Raw genomic sequence first — 18,476 nt, 5'->3', positions numbered from 1 at the left:
TATGTTTGGGCGGTGGGAGGAAATCAGAATGCTCAGAGAAAGCCTGAGCAGTCATGAGGAGAAAACACAGCACTCCTCACAGAAAGTGAAAGCAGGGAGGATCAGAGTCCGACCCACAACCCCAGGCCCCTGAAGCTGAAGCATCAAATGTAATGCTAATATAGGCATATTCCTGCAGATTCACTACATGTCCAAAAGTTTGAGGACACCCCTTCTATGTATAAGCTGCACTCATTGCTGACACAGATGCGCAAATGCCCAAAACACACAGCTTATCTAGAGACTGCCGATAGAATAGGACTTTCTGGAGCGGATAAACATGAACCTATTGGCACCGTGCCTAATGCCAGGCGTGGACTAGAGCTAGAGGGGTGTAAAGCCCTGCAGCATTGAGCTGTGGAGCAGTGGAACGGTGTTCTCTGGAATGATGGATGATGCTCCATCCTGTACTTTTGGGACGAGTTGGGGGGTTGGGGATGAGGTGGGGTTATTGATATGTATGAAAAAAAAAAAAACAGTCAGAAGGATCCAGGTTTGGTGGCCTAACTTTTCTGTGAACTCTAGTCACTGTATGGATTACAGCGGTTAGAGCACCGGCCTATTGATAACAGGGTTGTGGGTTTAATACCCAGGCTTAGCAAGCTGCCACTGTTGGGCCCTTGAGCAGGGACCCTCACCCTCCCTGCTCCCCGGGCGCATTGGTCACTGTGTATGTGTGTGTTTGCTGACTAGTGTGTATGTGTGTGTTCACTGCATGGATGGGTTAAAGGCAGAGGCCAAAGCCCATCCCAGTCCAACAGTAATGGTGAATACGGCTGTCTTTTCTTGATTTGTTCAGCTCCACCAGCAGCTCACCTGATTTACTTTAATGAAGATTGGATTAGATTAAGTAATTATGAGATGGGAACTGCAAAGACTGGCCTTCTTCAAGGAGAACTTTGGAAAGAGTTAAGCTAACACACATTGGAGCATTTGTTAAAACATGGAAATTGAGTTTTATTCATAATGTCTTCCTCTCCCAGTTCTAAAAATAACACGGTGTTACTCTGAGTCACGAAGAGAACCCACAATCCCACTCTCCTGTCTCTCTTCCTGCTCAGAAGACAGATAGACAGAGCGAGAGAGAGACGCACACACACACAGGGCGTGTTAATCCCTGAGCCAGCATAATTGAAAACGTGCAACAAGCCATTCCCAGCTGCACTGATGTGAATGAATGTGAGTGAGGCCGAAAGAGCGAGAGTGAGCGAGCGCGATAGAGAGAGAAAGGGAAAGGGTGAGCGAGAGAGCGAGAGAGATCGGAGTTTGACGGTTCCAGTACTCTGTTTGAGCCTCCTCCAAATTATACCTCTCATTTACTCTCATAAAAGGCCAAATTATCTGCTGTTATCACATCAGCGCAGCAGGAAGCAGAAACGCATGGCTGACTGAACTGAATCACACGGGCAGGAAAATTGCTGAGATATTGCCCACCGCCTCAAAGATGCACAATTGTGATTATGCACAATTCTAACAGTTGTAGTCATCATGTCAGCTGGCCAAGAAATGCATCGTTTGCACAAAAAAAAAAAAAAGGAGGGTGAGTGTTATACAGCAGAAATGCCTTCATCAGTGAGTGTTTATATTACGGGCTCACAGCTGACCACATGGTATCATAACATCAGCATAGGGGGAAAAAAAAAAAAAAAAAAAAAAGAGTTTCCCAGCTTGTGGAGGAGGGTCTCTGTAACCATTCCACTACCACTATAGCTATACTATTTACATCACGTGATGTAGCACATTTGCACCAATCAGCCATAACATTAAACCCACTGAATACCCAGTGAACAACAGTAATCTTCTCCTTACAGTGGCACCAGTCATAGGGTGGATATATTAGGCAGCAAGTGAACAGTCAGCTCTTGAAGGTGATAAAGGTGTTAAACGCAGGAAAAATGGACAAGCATAAGGATCTGAGCCACTTTGATAAGGGTTAAATTGTGATGGTTAGGCGACTGGGTCAGAGCAGTGGTCAGTACCAATCAAAAGTGGCCTCTGAATTCCCCAGATCTCAATCCAATCATGCAAATATAGGCATTTTCACACAATGTTTTCTCACTACATGTCCAAACGTTAATAAATGCATTCAGCTACTTTGAGCTGCACTCATTGCTGACACAGATGTGCAAATGCCCGCAAACACAGCTTGTCTAGTACCTGTAGAGACAGACGGTCAATAGAATAGGACACTCTGGAGCAGATAAACAGTTAGAATTTGCACGACTTACAGGATTTAAGGGATCTGCTGCTAATTTCTGCAATATACCACAGGATGCCAAGATCTTGTGGATCTTGTGCTTGCAGAGAGTTTTGGTGGCGCAAAAGGGGCCTACACAGTATTAGTGTACTGTATACAACTCAGTATTGGTGGAGCTTTGTTCTACTGTCATTTTTCACATCAACTGAAAACGCTGGCTATCCTTTACACTGTGTACATCTCATGATAACTTGACCCCAAAGAAATGGTCGAAAATGACATGGAACACATTTACTTTGTATATTATTTTTTTAAATTATCCTTCATTTATGTTAAAATCATTGCTTCAGCTACCCTAAAGGAGCGAGTAGTTTAGCCACTTTAGGTTCTGCTCCTTTCTGACACAAGTATCAGTTGCATCAGCTGCATAATCTACATAGAAAAGCACTGCCAATAGAACAAGCTGCTCTGGGAGTGCAATGCCAAGCGGAGTGGTAGAGTCAGAAGAAATGCAGGAGATAAGACGACGTCTGGTTCAATGTCCATTAAAATGTACTATTTTTTTCTTTTTTCCTGAAATATCAGACAAATGTAATGAAATAGCTCCTATAGAAAAGGTTTAGGCCACGCCCACTTCCAGTTCAAATCCAAATCCAGATACAGAAACAGATATTTCAAGCATTAAACAGATAAACAGGATATACAGAAAATGGCACTGCAACGGAAGTGCCTTGCTGTTTTTCTGATCTGAGGCTCAGAGAAATAGAAGCACAGGTCCGGACTCTGATCTGGGAGCGTAGTCTGAAAGTGTGTGGTGTTTTTTTTCTGGGACAATCTTGTTGTGTCGGCCTTCTCACGTTTTCAGCACCGGTAAGGAATTTAAAAATCCTGTAGCGTGGGCCAGGCTGTAGCCTTCAAAGCTGCACTGAACCGGCCAAGGATCCAGACTCGCATTTCTTAGAATAATTAGACCTCATTATAACGGTTTACTGAATACTGAGGTAATAGAATTTGAGAATTTAAAAGTTGTTCAAAGAAACAAAATACTCATATTTGCTATTATTAAAATGGAAGGGCATTCATCCAGCAGCTTTTGCCCATTGGGTTGAAAATGTGCTTTGTTAAATTAAAGAAAATACAATTTCTTTAGGAGGCTATACCAAGACCTTTTAACAAAACAATGGGACCCATTAGGTTTTTGGGATATATGTAAGCGCATTACATTGTCTGGTGCTCCTCAGTCGACTCGTCAAATCCTACAGTGTCTAGAGTCCTTGAGTTTGTCCTGAGTCCAGAACAGTTCAAATCAGACTCTATTAGATGCATCTTGTTGCAGACATGGACGATTCTGAATCGATTCACAAGAATTTTTTGTTAATTGATAATGTTGATTGAATGCAAACTCGGAAGTGCAAACAGAGACACGATGGATGAGAGATGACTCAGTCATGCAGATTTCTCCTATTCAACATCCGGAGAATTCGACCCTTCCTCTCTAGACGCAACCCAGGTTCTTGTTTAGTCTCTAGTCACTTCAAGACTTGATTACTACAACTTCCTTCTGGCTGATCTTCCTCTGCGTATCATCAGGCCCCTGCAACTTATCCAGAACGCATCTGCCATGTTCAGCCATGTAGCCTGTAGCTGCTGCCCGTATCAAATTCAAAACCCTGACCCTGGCCTACAAAGCCAAGAAAGGCCAGCCCCTCCTTACTTGATGGCAATGGTCAAAAGACGATCAGCACCAAGAGCCCCTTGAGCTCGGTACAGCTCGGCTCGGCTCAACCCGCCATCCCTCAAAATCCACAAAAGACAAGCGTCCAGGCTTTTTTCTGTCCTGGCACCGACAAGGTGGAACGAAGTTTCCCTGGGTGTCCGAACAGCAGAGTCGCTCGCTGTCTTCAAACGCAGACTCTTCCGAGAGTACTTGGGCGAAGTGTAGTGTTAAGTTGTATCGTGTCCATGTTGGCTTTTATGTTTAGTAGTATTTAAGCTTACAGGTATCTGTGGATCCTAGTCTATACAAACTAGCTAAGGATATTAACAGCGAAGCACTTTTGTAAGTCACTCTGTATAAGATCATCTGCTAAATTGAATGCCTTAAATTAATATTTTACTGACACAGTGATCCCTACACTCTACATGAAAACAGGTGTAACAGCTGTACATGCGGTGTGGACGTTCATTACCACTGAATCTTATGTCACTGTAGCTGCACATTTATCACAGATGAGTGACAGCTAGCATCTCCCATGCTCCAAACAAGAGCAATGATTGAGAGCCACACGGGTGCAGATCTGGTGGAGCTGTTAAAATATGCAGCAGAGGCTGTTGCTGCTGGGCTGGGTAAATTCCAACATGTGAAATGCTAATGCCCACATGCTAAACCATACTGCTAAACCTTCCAGTTAACCTGCCACATCGCTTCCATTTGTTTTATTATCATTATTATAATTTTTTCTTTTTTCCTGAAATATCAGACAAATGTAATGAAATAGCTCCTATAGAAAAGGTTTAGGCCACGCCCACTTCCAGTTCAAATCCGAATCCAGATATAGATCAAGCACTAAACAGATATACAGCAGATACAGATGTGAAATGCTAATGCCCACACGCTAAACCCTACTGCTAAACCCTCCAGCTCTCTGAGTCGCAATGGAATCAAATGATGAGATGCCTAAAGATTCCCATCCCTCGACTCCTACTAGCTCTGCCTCGAGGACTACAGCAGCAGCTGCCGGCATTTAACAGTGTGGAAGTTTGAAATGTCAGAACGATGCAAATAAAGCGGTTCCCACTGAACTTCGCGCACAGTGTTTAGCATGTTTAACTGCAGAACTGCGTAACTGTTAACTGTGCAGAGCAAATTCAACTAAAAATGTATGTACTGACTTTTTTATGTGAAGTATAACACTTTTGGAGAATTTCGACAAACAGGATAGTGGTGAGATTTACAGAGACAGACCTACTGTAGAACAGGAAACACCTGTGGATAGGTCTTTTCATCTCTCTCCTTCTCAGAAATACACACACACACACACACACACACACACACACACACACACACACACACGAGATGCATAAATATAGACATTTGTGGGTTGTTGCACTAACCGATAAACACCTCATTATGAATGATATTAAACTGATCGTTTCAATACATTATTTTAATGTTTTACATGACTATGTGGATATTTCAGTGATAACACACACACACACACACACACACACATATACACAAACACATACACAAACACATACACTTCAACACAGTTTACTACCGACAACTAACAAGGGCATTATTATCCAATGATTATCTGAGCAAAAATAATCTTCATACCCAAGCAGGTGAAGCTGCACGCTAGAAAAACTCGCCCCCAGCTACGACTTCCCGTCATGCCATATTATGAATAACTGGATAGAGGTTAGTGGAAAATTTCAAAGCAATAAAAAGCACCTGCACAGAGCACCCCTGGATTTGGATCTAGTTTGGACAAAAAAAAAACAACAACCCAGCTTTCAGCATGAAACAGAGACAAACGTCATTATAATAATGTCATTGTTTCATTTATCCACAAATCAGAGTCACGCAAACTCCATTTGTAGAGTTTTCCACTTCTTGACAATTGTTTTGATGACTTTTGAACGGGCACTATGCATGTCCTTTACATTGGGTCATGCTCCAGAAAGAGTCAAATCTTTTTACGATGAAAGTTAAGGCGGCGTTTTTTTTTCCCCCTCCTCCAGTCATCAACCACTATAGTGAGGCTACAACAGCAGGTCACAGAGTCAGCGAGCTTCTCAGAGCGGCTGCTTCCACACGGTCTAAACACACACATTCTTTTGGTCATCAGAGATTAGATTAGATTAAATGTGTCTGAGGAAAGCAGAAGGTCTGGAAAAGCAGATCCACAGAAATGAGCACATTTTCAAATGTCTTTTTCATGGCCACTGAGTGTGTGTGTGTGTGTGTGTGTGTATATTTTCCACAGAACTGCTGCCTGTGCAGCTGAACAGCAGGATCTACGGTGAGGAAGGTAAAAAAACAAAACGTTCACCCAGTATAACCTATAGAGTCTCTCGCTCGCTCGCTCACACACACACACACACACACACACACACACACACACACACACACACACACACACACACACACACAAGCCAGACTCCGACACATCTGCACCAAGAAAAGGTTCAGAAAGTTCACGAGTGCTGTATGAGTCACATGAACTCTGAGCAAATCCTCCTCCCACTGAGACCAGTGTTTAAACTGAACTGGAAATGAGAGCAGGAAGACAATTATTTCTCTAAAATGTGGATTTTAGGATGTCTTTAGGATGTTTCACAGCTCTCTGGCGTATCTGATGATTGATATGCAGTAAACTACAACTGCACCTACGTTGTAATAGTATGTAATAATAAGGACAAAAGTATTGGGACACCTGCTCATTCATTATTGTTTCTTGCAAAATCATCCCACCATCAATCCAGAGAACTCACAGTCCCATAGCTGAGGGGCTTTATATCCCTCAAGCCCACACCTGGTATTAGGCATGGTGCCAATATGTTCATGTTTATCTGCTCCAGAGTGTCCTATTCTATTGGCAGTACTTCTCTACAGGGACTAGACAAGCTGTGTGTGCATGCATTTGCACATCTGTGTCAGGAATGGGTGCAACTTAAAAGTAGCTGGGTGTGTGTATGTGTGTGTGGGCACCCCTGGTCAAATGACATGTGCTGTTGGTTTTTGAGGTATAAATAAGTCACATTCTCTCCACAGAGACTCCCTTTAGCACAGTTTGAAGCATATTACATTACATTATGAAAATAAATTAGGATTAGACATATATTATACTCAAGTTTGTTTACTGGTGAGAATTAGTCACTTATTTTCACTTAAAAAACCAAAAAAAAACAACAACATCCGACCAGTAGAGCAATATTTTATCATATTGTGATGAATTATGATATCGCGATAACAATATGCTTTGCTAAGCATATGGAGGATACTGTTAGTGCTTAATAAACACTGATCAGCTGCAGGTTTCATTACGAACAGTGTGATTAGACTGGTTTAATGTGATGAAGTGCAGCAGATGTTGAATATAAATCACTGTATTCAGTACTGGAGAGGATCTGAATAGTAGTTTTTGTAGTCTGTTGCTACTGATGTAGTAATGTGTACCATGTCTGTAATTAAATATATTCATAAATATTGTGTATCAAGAAAAATGTTCTTAAATATTGTGACTGTATTTTTAACATATCATCCAGCCCTACTGACCAGTGCCCAAACATCTGTATAAGCCTGTATACACAGATAAACACACACAACTTATGTTTTAAACTGATAAACCGACCAGGAACATTGTGGCTTCAGTGAGGACAGATGTCTTCGTTTGAACACACTGTCTGGGATTTGAGGGGTGATTATGTTCTCAACACTGCTTAGAATCAAAGCAGTACTACAAGAGTTTCTGCTGAGTAGCGTATCATTACAAAAGACACACACACACAGGCTGTCAAAAACGTCTCGAATGCATGCGTCACAGATGCATTCCGACTTGTCTAGATGTGGTGGACCTTCTTTTTTGGTGGATGGACAAAAAAAAGGCCACAAAAGGAGTCTTTTATATTTTAAGAAGCATTTAAGAGTGGGGTAAGTAGGGTAAGGCAACCTTGAAGGCCAGAGGAAGATCTACAAAATACAGACATACACTCTTAGTTTTTTGGAATTAATTAGTGACAACATATGGTTTAATAATAGTGGGACCAACAAAGCAGGATAAACTCTTTTTATCCTGCTTTCTAATTTTTTTTTTTTCTTCTAATACCTTTGATTTCAGTAGACACAAAGAACAAGCAGGTGTTCCAATACTTTTGTCCAAACAGCGTAGGTTATCCTCAATTATTGCCAGTAGCTTTACAATAAAGCGCTATGCAAGGTATTCAGTTGCAGACTATTGCCCATCTGTTGAGGCACAGTTTATCAGCCCACATGTATCAGGTCCTGCCAGGAAACCTACAAAGTGTGCTTATATGGTATGCGTTTCTAATAAAATGGCCAATTTTATAAGAAGAAAGCAGAAATATGTGTATTTATGATGGATATCCAGGTTGATGTCACATTTTAAACTCCACTAGTAGATTAGACAGCATTTCTCTTGCTCTCACTCTTCCCGTTTCTCTTGCCGTCACACTCTCTCTTCCTGTTCCTGCACCATCAGAGGAAGTCCACACTTCCCTCTGTTGGCTGCAAGTTGAAGAGGAAACAGCAGTGAAGCGTGGCGCAAAGCCGACAATTACGCAGCAAGCAACACGCATCCGCTCGCAGGCGGCGTAACCCCCTAGCCTTCACCTAGGGCCAATGCTAGGCTAAACGGAAAGTACTGGGAGTGAATTTGTATGGCGAAGCAATCACTGCTTTGCAGCTGTAGTGTCGCTTACATCACCGGCACTCAGGACCAAGTCATCTGTAAAGGCAAGTTCTGTCAGGTACCATTACTAAATGCAAATCCTGTAACTTTTATTAACGCAAACCTAAATACCATCAAAAACCATTAAAACATAACATTGTGGAAACACTGTGATGCTGATTCTCATCAGTATTCAGTACCGTCTGGAACTAACGGGAGGTTCCTCTATTACAAGCAACCTAGTCTACCTTGTTCCTGAAATAGAAACACAGTCATCAAGCACCTGCACTGTGGCTGGCTCGTCAGAAGTGTGCGCCTGGATTTGACTCACTTACACCATTTTTCGAGTCCTGCTGGATGAACGCACCTGCCAAAGGAATATATGTAAATGTAACCTGCTGCTCAAGCTCAACTTCTCTTAATACCACTGCTGTTGTCTTACATCTGTGAGAGGATGAGAGAAAGAGAGAGAGGGTAGAGAGACAGTAAACTTCTAGAGGAGTTCCACAGACAACATTTTTCCAAAAGGAGCCAATCAAACGTAAACGTCATTCGACGTGTTTTGTTGTGAAACATATCGATTCCGATTTCTTTACAGCGGTGGTGGAAGGAAACGGAAGGAACATATACAGCATATAGCCATTTCATATACCTACTGATGATGTGAACATCTACTTGATTACTCTGCTGACTGTTTGGGTTATTCATCACGTTCCAGAAAACTAATCTTGTGAGTTGACTGGCTGTCTTGTATCGTGCCTCCTTTAAAAAGCACCCAGTGTTAAAACCCTGCTGAGAACTACAACGTAAATGAGTGGGGCTAAACTGTGGTAGGCTAAATAGGCAGAGCTATGTAAGCGAGGTGGTTCATGTGACATCAGAGAAACCGCGACTTCAAAATGGGGTGTCTTTTTTTATTTTAGGATGCATCTATTTGCATTGTATGCACTGGGGAGTGACTGATAAGTTTGAACAAAAACACAAAAAGGCTCTTTACACATGTGTTGGCAGGGATGTGCCTGAGGCCCCGTCCACACGTATCTCTCCATCTCCAGCAGCATTATATAAAAAAAAATAAATAAATAAAAATAAAAAAAAAATCTCTCTGTCACTAAAAAATTACAAACACTCGGGCCCCCAACACCTTGCAAACTTTAAAGTAAAATTCCTCAAGGAACAAGCCTAACGGCCAAAACAGACCCAAATCCAATGCGTAGTTGAAGCTCAACTTTTCTAACAACAACAACAAAGACTTTCTTACTGCGCTGTTCAAACAACAGGTCTCCATATTCCAAACTCTCACAAGCAACTTGTACCAGGAGCAAGGGGCTTTTAAAGCCATGGTGGTTACACCGGAAAACCTTTTTTCAAAAATCAAATGATGGTAGGAAACATGGTTTCTTTCCAGCTTCAGTGTGTAACTCCAGCAGTTAGTGTTCCCTGTGCTAATATTGACCAGTTTCCTTTTCCATAAGAAGAATGGGCGGGACTACACATCATATCTCATGTAGAAGATAAGTCCTCATCAACATCCAAAATATTGATCAGCCTTGAAGAGAACACAATTGGATTTCTACAAAAAAAAAGTCAGAATGTACATCCCTAAAACCTGTGTGTCTTCTGAGCTTTTGTATGTAATATTTATGATGGAGAAATTGTGTTAAATTTGTACCATTTTGCCTTACAAGGCCCTGCATGTACACCTTCATGAATCCATTCATTTTAGGCCTGGAATCAGCCAGCACTATTATAATTACTTAGTGTTAAAATCTTTTGTGAGGAACTCTTCATCATCCTACATCATCATACAGTTACCAATTCTGACTCTGATTGTTGCAGACGGTCTAGATTGTATGTTTCACACCAGAGGGCTCTAAAATTACACTGTTTACAATTACATTTAGCATACATTTAGAAATTCCCCTTTATCTAAAGAGCCAACGTATAATGAAACTCCTGTCTGGACGCCCACTTCTCATTCCTGCTGATGAAACAGTAGATATTTTATCGTTTCGTGATTACAATACAATTACAACTGCTTTTTTAATCATATCGAGGATAGTGTTGGTGCTTAATAAACATTGATCAGCTGCAGGTTTCCTTACAGTTTTTAAGAATCTGGCTACTGATGTTTTTAGTCTGTGATCACATGTATCGTGATAAATATTTTGTATCATGAAAAAAGTCTTTAAATATCGTGATATAATATTTTTACCATATCACCCAGCCCTATGAGACAGCCTCTTGACTTGAGGACAAACACATTCAGCACAGTCTATACAAGTATTAAGAGACATGGCGTTCCTTGGAAATGTATTTGTACATTTGTATTCAAGTATTTATTGAAAAAAATGAAAAAAATAATTTCAAGCTACTGCTGGAAACAATGAAAGGTCCAGACAAACAGGACAGTGCACTAAACATCACATGCACAAGATAATATAATAAGAATATGACGCATAACAACTCCTGCTCTCGCACACAAACACATCCTGACACCCTCACACAATTGGCAGATCATCCTGTTCGCATCAGTGCCCTGCATTCTGCAACGCTGCAAGTCAACCACCCATGCCCTGACAGTCAGCATTCACAGTTTGGTCAACACACACACACAGACAGAAATTGTGGCATTGGTAACGGCTCTTTCACACCAGACGGGTGTATGGTGGTGAACTTCTGCTTCGTCCAGGCTAAACCATCTACACGTAACTTGGCCCTTGGGGTTTAAATCCTCAGGATACAAACCAGTCGAGCAGTAAGTGAGACCGCAAATACAGAACTAGAGTCTCTAAAGTGACACTTAAGCATTTTCTAACCCGATCTCAAAATGTATGGTCAAATGCAACAGATAATAACTTCAACATAGGGGTGTAGGGGCAGTGGTAGCTCAGCGGTTCGGCAAGCTGCCACTGTTGGGCCCTTGAGCAAGGCCCTTTACCCTCTCTGCTCCCCGGGCGCTGGAGTTGGCTGCCCACCGCTCTGGGTGTGTGTGTGTGTGCTCACTGCCCCTAACACACAGGTGTGTGTGTGTGTGTGTGTGTGTTCACTACCAGATGGGTTAAACGTGGAGGACACATTTCACTGTACAGTGACAAATACGTGCACCTTTACCTTTACCTTACCTTTCTACATGTTTCTCTACAAAGTGTCTGAGATCATTTTGGACAAACGTGAAGAAGACATGGAGTGCTGAGCTTACTTCAAAATGCTACAACAAGTAGTCTGACACAGCTGTGAGGTTGTAATCATCTACTTGACTGTGTAACAGGTGCTCAATGAATTTAAGTCAATTTAAAAGACCAAATTCTCAATAAAATAAAAGCTAAATCCGAGAGTAGAGCTCTCACGTGTTGCTGCTGTTGTTTGTGTTTACTGTTAGTGCAAGCATGCTGGCACGGAGTTAAATAGAGAAATAAACACCACACAAGCAATAGGATTAGCGTGTAGAGTTGTTTAGGAATACGCAACAGGATTAGCATATAGAGTTGCGTAAGAATAAGTAATAGGATTAGCGTGTAGAGTTGTTTAGGAATATGCAATAGCATTAATATGTGGCATTTTGTAGAAATACACAACATGATTAGAATAATCAGTTTTGGAGGAATACGCAATAGCATGTGGAATTGTGCCAAATTCTAATGCAGTTATTCGGTCTTTTATAATTTAAAGATTCATCAACGTGGCCTGTGCAAAAGCATTACAGAGGCTCAGTTTCTGCTCGCTAGTCAGAATAAAAGCTAAATTACAGTCGGAAGCTCCCCGTTGCTGCTGCTGCTGTTCGTGTTCACTGTTAACACTTGTTTTGCAGAAGAAACAAATGTGATCACCACACAACTTCCTGAGAAAGCCACCGATGAGCAGGGGACACTTTTTGATCTGGATTAGTAAGCATGCTCTACCTCACAGCTTAGTGGGAAACAAACTATTTTAATCACCTAAGACACTCAGGAACTGATCAAGCAGGTCAAAAGGTCAGCGAGACAGGCAATAGCTCACCCTGACAAAGTTGTCTGGAAACAGGCCCCTTCGGCCATCCACCTCGCCCTCCCACCAGCCCCCCTCATCCTTCCTGATGTTGCTGATGATCTCGCCGACGGAGATGGTCAACTCGTCATCGTGCTGGGCCTGGTAGTCAAACTCCACAATGGCCTCCACTGAGAACGAGAGAGAGAGAGAGAGAGAGAGAGAGAGAGAAAAAGAGAGAGAGAGAGATAAGGCTTTGAATCTGTGTGTCTGAGGAGAGCTGGTGCAAAAAGCCAAAGGCAACACTGTGCATCACATGTTTCCACTTTTGCAGAGGGTCCTGTGGGAAAGATGAAAGAAACGAGTGCGGGGGGAAAAAGGAGTGCGGAGAGACTGCAGAACACATCACAGCCACAAGACTGTCCCTCATGAGCCAGAAGTTACAGAGTGTGCTAGCAGTGCGTAGACTAGCGTCCAAACGTACAGAGATTTGGAATACAGGACAGCATTAGCATGTGGAGCTGTGTAGGACTACACAACAACAGCATTAGCATGTGGAGCTGTGTAGGACTACGCAACAGCATTAGCATGTGGAGCTGTGTAGGACTACGCAACAGCATTAGCATGGGGAGCTGTGTAGGACTAGGCAACAGCATTAGCATGTGGAGCTGTGTAGGACTACGCAACAGCATTAGCATGTGGAGCTGTGTAGGACTAGGCAACAGCATTAGCATGTGGAGCTGTGTAGCACTACGCAATAGCATTAGCATGTGGAGCTGTGTAGGACTACGCAATAGCATTAGCATGGGGAGCTGTGTAGGACTACGCAACAGCATTAGCATGTGGAGCTGTGTAGGACTACGCAACAGCATTAGCATGTGGAGCTGTGTAGCACTACGCAACAGCATTAGCATGGGGAGCTGTGTAGGACTACGCAACAGCATTAGCATGTGGAGCTGTGTAGGACTACGCAACAGCATTAGCATGTGGAGCTGTGTAGGACTACGCAACAGCATTAGCATGTGGAGCATGTGGAGCTGTGTAGGACTACGCAACAGCATTAGCATGTGGAGCTGTGTAGGACTACGCAACAGCATTAGCATGTGGAGCTGTGTAGGACTACGCAACAGCATTAGCATGTGGAGCTGTGTAGGACTACGCAACAGCATTAGCATGTGGAGCTGTGTAGGACTACGCAACAGCATTAGCATGTGGAGCTGTGTAGGACTAGGCAACAGCATTAGCATGTGGAGCTGTGTAGGACTACGCAATAGCATTAGCATGGTGAGCTGTGTAGGACTACGCAACAACAGCATTAGCATGGTGAGCTGTGTAGGACTACGCAATAGCATTAGCATGGTGAGCTGTGTAGGACTACGCAACAACAGCATTAGCATGGTGAGCTGTGTAGGACTACGCAACAACAGCATTAGCATGGTGAGCTGTGTAGGACTACGCAACAACAGCATTAGCATGGGGAGCTGTGTAGGACTACGCAATAGCATTAGCATGTGGAGCTGTGTAGGACTACGCAATAGCATTAGCATGTGGAGCTGTGTAGGACTACACAGTAGCATTAGCATGTGGAGCTGTGCCAAATCCTAATACAAAAATAAAAAGATGTCATCAACATGGCCTGTGCAAAAGTTTGGACACCCTAAGCCGCAAAAAGGCTCAAATTTAGTTTGACAAGGTTTCAGACCATGATTAGCAAAGTAGATCTGATGCACAGCAGTGACTGTAAATAGGAACTGGGAGCTGAATCAAAATCCCAAGCTTTTTAAAACCTCTGCTTCCTCAAACCTTGCACAATAAACAACTTCAAGGTCTGAACAACAGTAATCAATGCTTACAGTGCAGGGGAAGGCAACAAGAAACCAAGCCTCTTCTAGCTTGCACTTTCTATAGTGCAGACTGAAATGACTGTTCAGGCTCTCTAAGACCAAAACAGCCTTTGGTGAGAACTGTTCGCAAGACCAATGGTTAGACGGGCAGATCTAAACTCATGACAAGAACCTTCATGAATGTTTAGCTAAATCATAAGGATGGTACAGCGTTGCTGGCAGCATTATCTTTATGGAGTCCCAAAAAGCAAACTTTACCTGGGGCTTTATCACAAAACACAAAACTTTTTGCTGTGGAGAAGTCCGATAAGGACATGTCAGATAAGGTGTATAAACAAGTGCTGTGGACTGGTGGAGTCAAAAAAAGCAAATATGTGCTTTTGGAGAAAGGAGAAGAACTGCATTTCATGAAAAAATAAAAAAAATAAAAAAATTTCCACTTGTAAAGGGGGTGGTTGTGTTGCGCATACATCCATGACCCCTGCATTTCAAACCTCTGTAGTTCAATCAGGTGATCATTGACTCAACATTAAACTATGGGAAAAAGGCATTGAGTTGAGTGACAATGACTTAATTCTGAATGTTGAATTAACATTGATAACAAGTAGACATTTCAACAGTGAAAAGCTGTGGTGGATATAAATAAAAAAAAGCCCTGAATTTCATACTGAATATGCTTCAATGTTTTTGGTTTCCTCCGCCAAAACGTAGTTCCACAACAAACGAGTTATTGCTGTAGGCAAGTGAAGGTTCATTAAGGTACCTGCTGAGCTCTGTGCACAGTCCAAGAGAACTGCTGATACTGTAAGCCTCAGCTTGTGTGGTACAGATAGAGTTATAGAACTGTCAGAGTATCAAATTCAGCCAGACAGTGAAGAGTTATAACTGAGGAGACCGGTCACTGGCTGAAATATGAATGGGAGTGCTCATAACGCTCATCAACAAAAAGAGCCAATCAGCTTGGTGAGGACGTCCCTAGTGGGGAAAGGCTTAATGTAGAGATCTGCGCAATTCTGCGCAAGCCTGTCTGAAAAGTTTTTATTTTTTATTAATCCGAACGGTACAAATTATTCACAACCTTTTTATTTTTTCGATTTTAAATATCAGTGATTTTAAATATATGATTTTTAAGCACTCTGATCTCTTCTCATTCACAGAATAAGGAGTCTGGTTGCGTGTGAAATTATTGCATGGCGGCGTTGCAAAAATGGCACAGGGTGCACAGGGTTGCCTTTACACTTTTGTCAGTGCATCGGCGGAGTGATACAGTGTTAGTAGAAGCAAGCCGTGCTGTTATCACAACTATCAGCACAGATGAAATGCCTGTGAGGTCAGACTGTAAGGTCACATAGGGTCATTTGAAATGTAAAATGTAAATGTAAAATGTAAAGTGTAGTCAACTCATTCATTACTACTTAAAATGCCTCAAATTAGCTTAGATCAGATTAGAACATCATCTGAGAGGATTTTGGAGGAACCTCTGATGATTGAAGTAAGAGATATCATCAGGGCCAGATCCGAAAAAGCTCTCAGAGACCTTCATGACTTTACATAATCAAAAAAACAACACAGCAGAGTTCTGATATGTTAAACACGGTAACACTGCCCTGTATTTACGTACACACACACACAATCGCAGAATGCTTAGAACTACCGTGAAGAGGACATGTGACATGATGGTGTTCTGAACTGTGATTATTGCATTACTGTAAATGTCAAAGGCTTCCTCTTTTTTTCTGTCTCCCTACTTCACCAACAGCGCCACAGCAGACCATTGAGCACTGAGGGGAACGCATGCTCCTGATGATTCTCCTACAGAGTTTTATTGTACGCCTAATCACATCCACCTGACTGCCCTCATTCGGATGTTCCTGAAAGCTTCATTAACTGAATCAGGTGTGTTGCATTTAAAGTTTGTACACAGCTAAAAACTGCTCGATGTCAAGTGGGACTGTTGTTGACAAAGACAGTGACTATGCACTGTAATATGCTGATTGCATTACTGTAAATGTCAAAGCCTTCCGCTGGCTCTAGCTCTCTCCATCGTTCACCCTCACCTCACCAACTGCACGCAGCAGACTGCTGTGCTGAGCCCAGCACGGCTCTTGTTGTTTTCCAAGCAAAACAAGCACACCGAAACACTTACTCCCCCATAACACATAGTGGAAAAAACGCCCATAGTGCAGCGGAGCTTATTTTAGATGGGCCGAAGTGAGTGGAGCACAGACACCAGACAAGTGTCCAGCCTCCAGGGATTATTCGAGTAAAGGAAACATGGTGCTGGCCTCAAGGTCTACAATGTGCATTGGAGTTGATGAAATAACATTCTGCCATTCTGTTCCTCAGTCTGGTATTCGTAGAAAAAGCTTCAAACTTTCAACAGCTGCTGTTTCCATAGGCAATAAGTGCATAACAGACACTAGATGAAGAGAGAGAAGCCAGGGTGTGTTTAGATTAGGGGCGTAGTGGTACACAGACGCCACAGTTCGGTTTTTACAGCAGTTTGGACATTACAATTTGGTACATGGAAGAAAAAAAAAACACTGAAAAATTATTTTCATCGATTCTGAACAGACACTAGCAGTAATTTGTTCCACTTAGAGTTGTATAGTCCCCCAGAGATACTGTAGTGTAGAGTGTTAAAATGCTGTACAATTGGCAACAACTGAAAAGCACGTTTTATCTAATTAAAAATTCAAACACAGAATAAAAAAGAAAACAAACTACATAAAAACTTTAGGAGGAATGTTTCAAGTTGTTCCATTTGAGTTTTGAATGTTTAAATATAGCTTAAGACAGAGGAAACCCCCCTTTGCTGATTTCAAAGAAGCAAGCAGGTCTTCTAGCTCCTGTGTACCATTTGAACTCGCCATAGACAGACACCAATCAGCTTCAGCTAAGCTTAGCGTTGCACATTGCTAACTTGGTAACGGCTTACAGCTTATTTGGTTCCACATTGTGTTCGTCAACCTTCTCAAAATTCCCCGTTTGACAGCTTATGCCGAATGCGAACACGTCAATCCGATGACAGGTCGGGACAAATACACATTCTGTTACACCCCTAGTTCAGGTGATCCTGCTAACCCTGATGGTGCGCTCAATAAAAGTGGGGAAACTCAGGGTTTTAAGTCATGACCAGCCAGATGATTTAATTGATTAAAAAAAAAAACTATATTGCGATATATTGCGTAATTTCAGCAATAATACAGAAAATTACAGAATCACATGAACACAGTAGACTAATGCCGGCCTTACAACAAATAACTTTTCAAGTAATTTCACTGTGGCAGACAAATTTCCAGTGTCAGAATAAAATCATGTGAGTCTTGCTAGAGTTGGAGCGTGCTCCCATCATCTCGATCATTTGGTGTAAGGTGGTCAGGATAGCGGTCTTCAATCTTTCTTTTTCTCGTCTTGCCGTTACTGAAAACATGAAGCAGCTAAGTGGCTACAGGAACATCTCTAGCGGGTAGGTGAGACATGGAAGAGGCTCCAGAGAGGTCTCGTAAAAGAAAAAAAATCTAGGAATCTAGTTTTAATCTTGCAAATTGTATCCCTGCTAAATCAAAAAAAATGTTTAGCCTAATCTGGCACTGGTCTATAGACCTGTGTTGTGAGTAATTCTGTAGTTCTGTTTCAGGAACTCCAGGTCTCAGTTCTTCCTCTTTTTTTTAGAGCACCACCATCACATCTCGTGTGTTCCAAACCTTATGTTTTATCCTGTTTACATATTTCCTCCAAATGTCACAGCTTTCTCTGAGTTACAAATTGTAGTCAAAAATAAATATTAATAGCAACATACTAGCAAGATACCACTGCAAACCCTTATAGAAAAATACAGCTAATAAGGGAAAGACTACAGAAAGGGAAATATTTCAGTATTAGAAATTGTGTGTCTTCAGTATCAGGATTATCATCACCTAAACCACTTTGGAGTCACGTTATAGCAGTGTAAACACATCCGTCTGTCTTCAGATTTCAGCCTGACTATCCGGAGACATATTTGACTACCTA

At 42.1% G+C, this 18,476-nt stretch overlaps 1 protein-coding gene across 4 annotated transcripts in view; it reads right to left on the bottom strand.

Annotated features, from left to right (window-relative positions):
• sh3kbp1 (SH3-domain kinase binding protein 1) overlaps window positions 1-18,476 on the bottom strand; it is an 87,089-nt gene that overhangs the window by 48,947 nt on the left and 19,666 nt on the right. For all 4 annotated transcript variants that reach the window (XM_072690250.1, XM_072690225.1, XM_072690233.1 and 1 more), the window contains exon 2: window positions 12,652-12,809. In XM_072690250.1, the coding sequence (XP_072546351.1) occupies window positions 12,652-12,809 (158 nt within the window). The remainder of the gene's footprint in view (window positions 1-12,651; window positions 12,810-18,476) is intronic.

This window comes from Salminus brasiliensis, chromosome 1 (genome assembly GCF_030463535.1).
Source record: "Salminus brasiliensis chromosome 1, fSalBra1.hap2, whole genome shotgun sequence".
In the NCBI taxonomy this organism is placed as follows: domain Eukaryota; kingdom Metazoa; phylum Chordata; class Actinopteri; order Characiformes; family Bryconidae; genus Salminus; species Salminus brasiliensis.
The sequence above is the reverse complement of the archived record's forward strand: the minus strand, read 5'-3'. Positions and strand labels throughout refer to the sequence as shown.